The sequence below is a fragment of the Parasteatoda tepidariorum genome, chromosome 6 (assembly GCF_982258835.1).
Source record: "Parasteatoda tepidariorum strain Cologne lab strain chromosome 6, Ptep-v5.0, whole genome shotgun sequence".
NCBI lineage: Eukaryota > Metazoa > Arthropoda > Arachnida > Araneae > Theridiidae > Parasteatoda > Parasteatoda tepidariorum.
Window position 1 is genome coordinate 79,022,752 of NC_141760.1, and position 8,689 is coordinate 79,031,440.

General features: G+C 30.2%; 1 protein-coding gene across 1 annotated transcript; it reads left to right on the forward strand.

Moving 5' to 3' along the window:
• Positions 1–4,037: 4,037 nt before the first annotated feature.
• LOC107447240 (uncharacterized) lies at positions 4,038–4,751 on the forward strand. Its single transcript, XM_016062111.2, has one exon. The coding sequence runs from the start codon at positions 4,038–4,040 to the stop codon at positions 4,749–4,751; it is 714 nt and encodes a 237-aa protein (XP_015917597.2).
• Positions 4,752–8,689: the final 3,938 nt, after the last annotated feature.

The window sequence follows — 8,689 nt, forward strand, 5'->3', positions numbered from 1 at the left end:
TTCAAAGAGCCATATTCAAAAAACTATTAAAAAATGAATATACTTTTTCCCACTCTTATAAATGTATGCTAATGCGAACTTTACAATTGAAATATTTATTTTCGACAACTTAAACCAATAATATACGAAGGAATTAATAATTTAATTGTAAAGTTCGCATTAGTTTACATTTATTAAAGTGGAGAAAAGTTTAACTTTTGTATTAAAAATGTGGCAACATATTCGATACGTAAATAGAACGCTTCGCTTTGATATATTTGTCGCTGTTCATAATTGTTATAATAAGTTTTTCTTCTTTCCACGCTCTATTTTTTTTCTTAAGCGAAAACGATAATTTTTGTAGCGATATTGTAGTACTTTGTACAACTAAAAATTCTTTTCACAACACTTTAAAAATATTTACTTTATTTTCTTTATATATACAGAGAACAGTCGGCAAAGAATTCGATTAGGTTGAAAAACATTTCGCTAAAAAGGAACGAATTCCAAAAGAAAAAGTAAACAACTTAAAGAATAAAAATGCTGATGCCAGCCAATTTTTTGAAAGTTAACTTAGAAATAACAAACCAAACGATGTTAAATAACAAACCAAACGATGTTAACAAAATGACGTAGAAAGCGCAACTAGATCAAAATTATACAAGCACAACTAGATCAAATTATAATACCTGAGTGCTTGACGTAACAGATATAGAAATAGAATTTGATACCATAAAAAATTATATAGAAATAAAAATTGATACCATAAAAAATTTATTCGTTTTCGTGTTCTTTTCATGTATTTGGCATTTTAGTTTTTTTTCCTTCTTAAGCGTTGTAGCTATATAATTTCAAACATCCTCAAGAGCTATAACACATCTGCAGCAGAACTGGATATGAAGACAAAATTGCAGGACAGGAACACTTTAATTGTCCACTAATCTTCAGATTTCCTGCTATGTTTTAAAAAACTTTATTTGTGAAAACCTTCAGCGTGGCGGACAGCTGGCCGCCTTAGGCGGCTAGTACTTAATAAATATAACAAAAATTCCGGTATTTTTAGATCAAAGAAACGATTTATGGAAACTAAAATACAATATTACTTTAAGAAAGACAACAGAAGTTAAATCTTTCAAATATATTTATAGATAACTAGTTTATGTTTGATACTGGGTAAAAGAAGAAAAAAAATCGTAAGTTGACGGAAAAAAAAGCCTAAAACTATTTTCTTATCCCATCTAAAAAAAGAAAAAAAATATATATAATAAATTTCAAAGCACGCAGGTGCGCGTCAAAATTGTTTCTCTGGATGAGAGAGCAAGAAAAAAAAAACATAGCCAAAGAAATAATGCAGAAAGAAAGAAAATCGGGGAAAAAGGGATAAAAAAATAAAACAAAGAAAGAAACAGGAGTTACTTCCCTCCTGTCTTCAGCTATGTAATTTATTATGCATGCTTCCATCGGCGGAAAAACTCAGCTCTTGAAGCTGATCGAAAACGGACAAGAAGGGACTTAAAGGGGAAAAAAAGGACAAAAAATAGCAAAACGGCGTCATTTGTCACCCTTGTGGTCTTCTAAGAAGGTCACCTACAGGAATGATTTTGTCTCCTTCCCCGTGGGAAAAGGGGTCGTCGCTCTAGACAAGGACAAACGGAATTTCGATGTAATACTCTATCTATTTTGAAAAATGTTACTTTAGCCTAAAGCCACTCTTGGAGGTATTAGAAATTCAGTTTTTAAATTCCCAAATGGGATATTCATGCTCATACTAAGACAGTTAGAGTTTTAGTTTTAATACTTTTCAATAGAAAATATTGTTGAGAAATAAATTCTTTAATACAAGAGAATAAAAAGAAATAATTTAAACAGCATTTTGATATGATATTTTATAAAATTGGACTTTTTTGGCATTTTGATGCGTAAGAAGTAAAACCATTTGGCATATTTACTTTTTTTGCAGGCAATCGGAAAGAAAACGCTATAATGTTTTGAATAGAGGCTCTTTGATGCTAGAGATCATAAACTTAACAAGAAATTAATATATTTAGCTGGCATTTGTGTACTTTTTATATCCGCCGTCGAACAGCAAACCCCAATTTTAGGTTTTTGACTACTAATGTTCAACTCCGTAGCCTTGTAATTTTGAACCAATCCAGATGTCAAGGAAACTCAAGGATCAGTACCCCCAAAGGTATTGCTTTGTTATGGGAACATGGATTTTGCGAATCGACAGATTTAACGTGCATCAGTCACCATTTACTACACGGGAGTCTTTGGCTTGCGTGGATCGAACCCACGAGCTCTTGAAGATGGGCCCAGTGTCCTACAAATCAGGCTATCCCGGCCTATTTACATTTGTGTATAAGGAGGTCCACATCTACATTCAATTTATCAAGGAACTTTACTTCTTCTACCCTCCGAATTAAGTTCCAACCAATAAGAATGCCGGCTGTACAAAATTTCACTTGAATCGGACAACTACAAAGCAAGCCTAAATCACCCGGAAATTAACACTTATTGCTAAATTTAAAATTATTTTATTTGTGAGTAACACAACAGTCACAGAATATTTACAATGAATAATTCATACAGAATCAAAACTTGTAAAAAGATTGAACATTTTATTTTCTTAAAAGTGGATTTATAGCAAACTAAGTATATTTAACTGTCTTTATCAAAGATCTACTAAATATATGCTTTTCATTTTTATCTATTGAGAGAATATTGTATTCTTGCATCAGTTTCTTGCAACATTTTTCACATCTTCACGTTTTTTTATTTCATTTTTGTAATTAACATTACCTCAACAACGACAACTTTCTTGTAGAAAATCTCTTAAAAGTCTTTGCAGAGAGGTTTTTTTAAAAAAAATATGCTAAACCTCATGGTTTAGGAAGGAAAAACAAAACAATTTGATGCAAAATGTATCTCTTTAGATGATATAGTTTTTTTTTTCGGAAATACAGCATGATAATTTGCGGTTGAGGTAAATGAATAGTTCTCATTTGGCCGATAAGAAAAGTACCTGTAAATCTCTAAAGTTTTACGAGCCACAGGCATTCCGCATTTAAACAAAAAATAAAAATGAAAAATTTGTATTTCTGCTCTCAAATACTCAAACATGAAAACAACTTATTTCAAAGTATCTAATTGCATTTTGTTCTCAAATAACGATAACGCCCCAAAGTCACTGTTTTTGTGTTTTAAAAATAGTAACCATTCAAGCTTGAAAAAGTGTTTGAATACGATAAACAGACACAATTCCTGATTTTTAAGTAAAATTTATTCCTTGAATACAAAAAAGAATAACTTCAAAACGCAAGAATAGCGGCACCAAAACATTTTTAATTTCCTTTCTTTTCAGGAATTGAATATTTTAATTAGCGCTTACATAGTGAAAAATTAGAAAAGGGATAATTTACTTTTTTTACAAAGTTTAAACCATTTGAACTGCACAGAGATAAGAGTAAAGTTCAGTGATGAAAAAAGAGCAACTTTAGTGTTTACGAACAAAAGAGGTTAAAAAAAAGTTTCTTTCAAATTTCAATGAAAGTTTTTTGTTAAAATTACTTTTAAAAGTGATTAGAGGACTTACAAGCCGTTGAATAGGAGAAATTGCGCATCGTCTTTGTTTAAAGTGATGAAAGGTATTTTAATAAATTATCATTGAAAACACAAAGAAATACATTGTTTCCAATCTTTATTACTTTCTTTTTCCCAATGTTATTCTACGAACTTATTAGGAAATTAGAGATAACATTTACATTTTTGTTATTTCGTTGCTGTTAAAAATCTGATAACAACATTTGAAAGATGATTACATTATTATAAGATTTAAAGACAAAACATAAGCCTAGAATGTAACAGCACATTTTTTGTTATACGATAAATCTATTATATCTGTATAATCATTATTTTATTCTATCAATTTGATCCTTAACTTCTTCATTAATGTTTTTTATATATTAAACTACATAACGTGCTACTTATTCATCCCAAAATACTTATTCGATCCCAAATAATTCAGAAACTTAATTTATCAAATTTTATAAAGGTTAATGTTAGATAATTCAATGCTTGACAACGTTGGTGTTGGTGTGTATTCAGAACTCTTTGCGTTCTATGCCACCCTTGGTCCATTGTGGACCAATTTTGATGGAGAACTGGAAGCAATTAGAATTGCAACAGAACATATCAGGGTTATATCAGTTCAGATTGCCAACATAGTTATTTTTTCAGACTCTCTATCAGCCACCCAGGCTATTGCTGCACAGAATGTTGCAGAGTCAAATATTATTGACTCCTGCAGAAGAAATATTAATCTCCTAGCTTCTGAGGGAAGGACTGTTGTTCTGCAGCAGATTCCATCTCATGCAGGAATAAATGGTAACGAATGGGCTGATACATTAGCAAAGAAGGGAACAGAGATTTTGCAGGCAGGTAATGCCAAAGTACCATTTTCATCAATTAAAATAATTATAAAAAATATTGTGAAGAAAAGCTATGATGCTAATTTAGTAGAAGAAATCAAGAATAAGAAATGGAGGTATTCAATTAATAAAATTCCAAACTCCCCTAGATCCACTGCAGTGGCGGCGTTCCGTCTGGAGACTGGACATGACTGCCTTGCTAAACATCTATACAGAATTGGTATATTTAGCAGTCCTATGTGCACTTTGTGCAACCAGAACTTTGAGATGGACAAAGATCATTTGCTCAGTTGTTCTTCATTAAATGAAGAAGATTTATTGAGTCGATATTCGTCCGACTAGAGAGTTGATGCAATGTGGTATCCAGCCACTGATTCTCATTCATGTTTAAGTGGTTCACGTTTTGCAAGTATTTATTGTTCTTCTCATTATATTGTTCTAGTATTGTTCAATGGTTCAGATTTTTGTTTCATATGCTCCAATCTCATGCATCTTTGATGCATGGGGGCCAATGATGTAAAGTCAAGTGCTTTAGCAATAAAAAAAATGTTAGTTGATTCAAAAAGGTTTATTTAACAAACTAACACGAAACGTTTATTTTAAGATTTTATCATTCATTGCAGAAACATAGTATTCTTGTCGATTTCAAAATTAGATTTCCGGTTCTTATGAATAAAAAGATACGAATAAAGCACAAATAAAGTGCATAAATGGTTATACAGTTTGTCTATAGAAGAAACTTCCTCGCCACAAAGTCTAAAGCAGTCTGTTGCTATGGAATGGAGTAGTTCTCAAAGGGGAGCTTATGTCTCACCTGATTCCCGTTTTCTCGTCGACCAGAGCCAAAACCTGTCTTAAATAAGAACCCGGCATTCTTACTTGAAATATTTATGGCTGTAATCATAGCCACCGTCACTGATCCAGATGAATGGTTAGGGGAGTTCTTTCCCCATACAGACTCTACTGCAGTATCGGTTCCATAAACAAGAACCATCGTCAGTGTCTCAAAACCTAGTGGCAGTAGAAAGAATTAGAAATAAATGCGTGTAAAGTGGTTTTACCTGGTAGGACAAAGGAACAAGTTTGAGCAGATAATAAAAGACGAATGTTAAGATAAGAAAGTTAACAGATATGATTGGGTTGTGTGGAAACACCAGGGTACAAAAAATTAAAGTAGAGCACATTTTTAAACACTGGAAAAGAATAGGACGCTGCAAAAAGCATCGGCAAAAATATTGGAAATTTTAGAAGTATGGAAATATTCTCATAAATCTAGTTCGGTGTAGAAAGAAAAGTGTTGAATAATTTTAGGAGAAGAAATTTCAAACCTATGATTAGAATTTCAAGTATGTAGGAAGATGGAAGTTCATTTAATATTCTTTTATTATCTTCTTTAAGCTTATCCCTACCAATTAAATTGCTTTACACACGTTCATCTCTTTACTTTTCTACCGTCTCCAAATGATTTAAACACTTAAGAAGGTTCTTAATTAAAGAAGCGAATTTATAAGACGTCCATTTCTCTAATTTTTTTATGTTTTTTTTACTTTTTTGCTTTAGTTCAGGTAGCACATAGGGTATCTAATCCCCCTTTTGCATTTTTATAGCACCATCGGCACATTTCGGGATATTTTTGGCAACTAATTTAAAATATTTTTGGAAAATTTTAAATTTTTAAAAAAAGAAAAAAAATACCATTTAAGTTTTGTTTTTGTTATTGTTTGAACTGTGTAAAATAGTGCCTTAACAATATAGAACTATTTTAGATCATTATTTATTCAAACAAATTTTATTTATTTATTTATTTATTTATTTATTTATTTTTTTACTAAATTAATACAATTTTTCTTCATATATTTACACACTAAGCGGTTTAGCAAATGGGCAAAATTGGATGAATGTTTCTCCTCAATACACTACTTTCTTCTCTAAAAACAGGGGGAAACCTGATTTGCTATGCGGAAAAGACAACAGGTATAAACACGGCTTTTTACTTGCAGAACCGACAGTGGGTCAAACTAGGCGAATCCAATAAAAATTGGTTTGACGATGAAGACTACTATTAGTAATTTGAACCATAATACATATGGTAAGACATAAATAAAGTGATAAATTAAACCATCTTTCTGTTTAAGTTTGATTGAATTAAATTGTAAAATTTTCAGAAATATTATAATAGGGTTCAACTTAGCACCATGTGAGTAGAAGTAGTATTACTTAATTTACGTCGCACTAGAGATGCGTGATGTTCTGAAGGCATGCCATAACATATTTCATTTTCTGTAGAGGATATCATTCCTCGCTTTGGTAACACGGTGACCTTCTCATGAAGTCAAGCACTTTAAGATAGAACGGTTTTACCAGGAAAGATTACACGCACCTTTGGTTCTATCGCACTCTGATCAAAGTGGTCACCCACTTGGTCACTCACCGATGCCTGTGCTGCTTGACTTCTGTGTTCTATTGAAAGCCATGTCTTACGCTTAGTATAGTTAAAATTATTTTAACTTGCATATACATTGTGGGACGGTATCATATAAGGTTAGAAATAATTTTAACCTTATTCTAATTTAATGGATTCCGAAATTTTTAATAAGTTTAATGACTTATCGTCAGGATATTAATTCTAAATCTTTATTTTTTAATGAAATATTTGTTATTTTAGCATCAGGATAATTTGATATGATTGTATGATATTGTTTAATATATTGGTCAAAAGAATTGCAAAAAAAAACTAATGCCTGAAATATTTCAGTGCAAAATGTCGATGCAAATTAAAATAATTTTATTATCACTATTGTTTTCTACAGGTATTTTTATAATTTTAATATTAAAATATCAGTTTCTTACAAAGAAACTAGTTATGGGAGCATCATACAACTTTTCTTCATAACCTACAAATATGTTTATATTTTTTGCTTTAATATCTTTTATTTTGTTTTTTTGCATACAAAAAATTTAAATGGAACTAAAAAAACAAAAAAACTTTTTAAACAAAACAAAACTAAACAGGGAATATATATTAACTATTCGTAAAAGTTATGATTAAGAAGCAAAAATAATTTTAAATATAATAATTATCAGAATATAATTAATCAAAATATAATTAATTTCAGCGTCCTCCATGCCATAATTTAACGAATCATTTTTGTATTTATTAATGAACGAACTAATCAACTGATTTAATTATTTATTTTTCTCATTAAAAATTTCCCCACTACAGCTAAAAAAGCCAGGAAAATATTTCTTAAAATTATATGAGTTCCGAAGTTAATTTATTCCCGTCCACAATGTACTACAAAAAGGAAAAAATAAATGCCAAACTTACAACTTAAGGAGACATCTATACCAATTTTATTTCCTTTTCATCACGTCTTAGAAAAGCAATGCGACTTTCTTAAATGCTAGCATGTTAAACTTAAATGCGTTTAACTTTAAATTTTGATTAGTTTTTGCCTTTGATTAGTTTAGTCCTTTTAAAATACTTTTACTCAATATTGCGCAAATGTTTTATTTTGAGTAATGACGCGTTGATAATTTTATAACAGGTAATGATGATGAAACTTTCTGAAGAAAAAATTAACCCCGAGTATAATTTTTAACCCCTCATAACATACTACAGAAAACTAAAAACGATTTTAATTTTTTTAAACTTAAAAAAAATGAAAGAAAACAAGCCTTTTTGGAGGATAAAAACAGTAATAACATTTAGAATCAATTCAACACAATTAATGTAATAAAAAGAACAGAAGATAATAGATTGATGAGAAAGAATATCATTTGTACTTGGTCTTAGACTGAAAAACAATACTGTATGATCAATTGAGTTACAGTAACAAAACAGTCATAGTCAGGTTAGAGATGGTATCGGACACTGGATCAAAGTACGCAGTTTCTATAAAAAGGATAAAATAATTTTCCAAACATTTGGAACATGAAGAACACTATAAAATTTATTATTAATCACATTAGCAAATTTTTAGAGTTTGGTAGAGTTCTCAGAAAATTATTTTTCAACAGGAGAACAGCCCAACATACTCTAGATTCCTACGCTTTTCAGAAATAAAATCTGGCCCATTAGAAGAGTGTTTTAATTATTATTATATGCCGTGTACTTTTTGAAAAAAGTGTAAAAAGATTAAAATAAAAACTATAAATCATATTTCTGCTGTGTCTACTAAACTGCATGAATAATACAAGCTAACAAAAATAGCATGTTATTTAAATAAAAACTAGCGTATAATAAATCAGGAATATTTATGTGTGATTAAACATTTTTT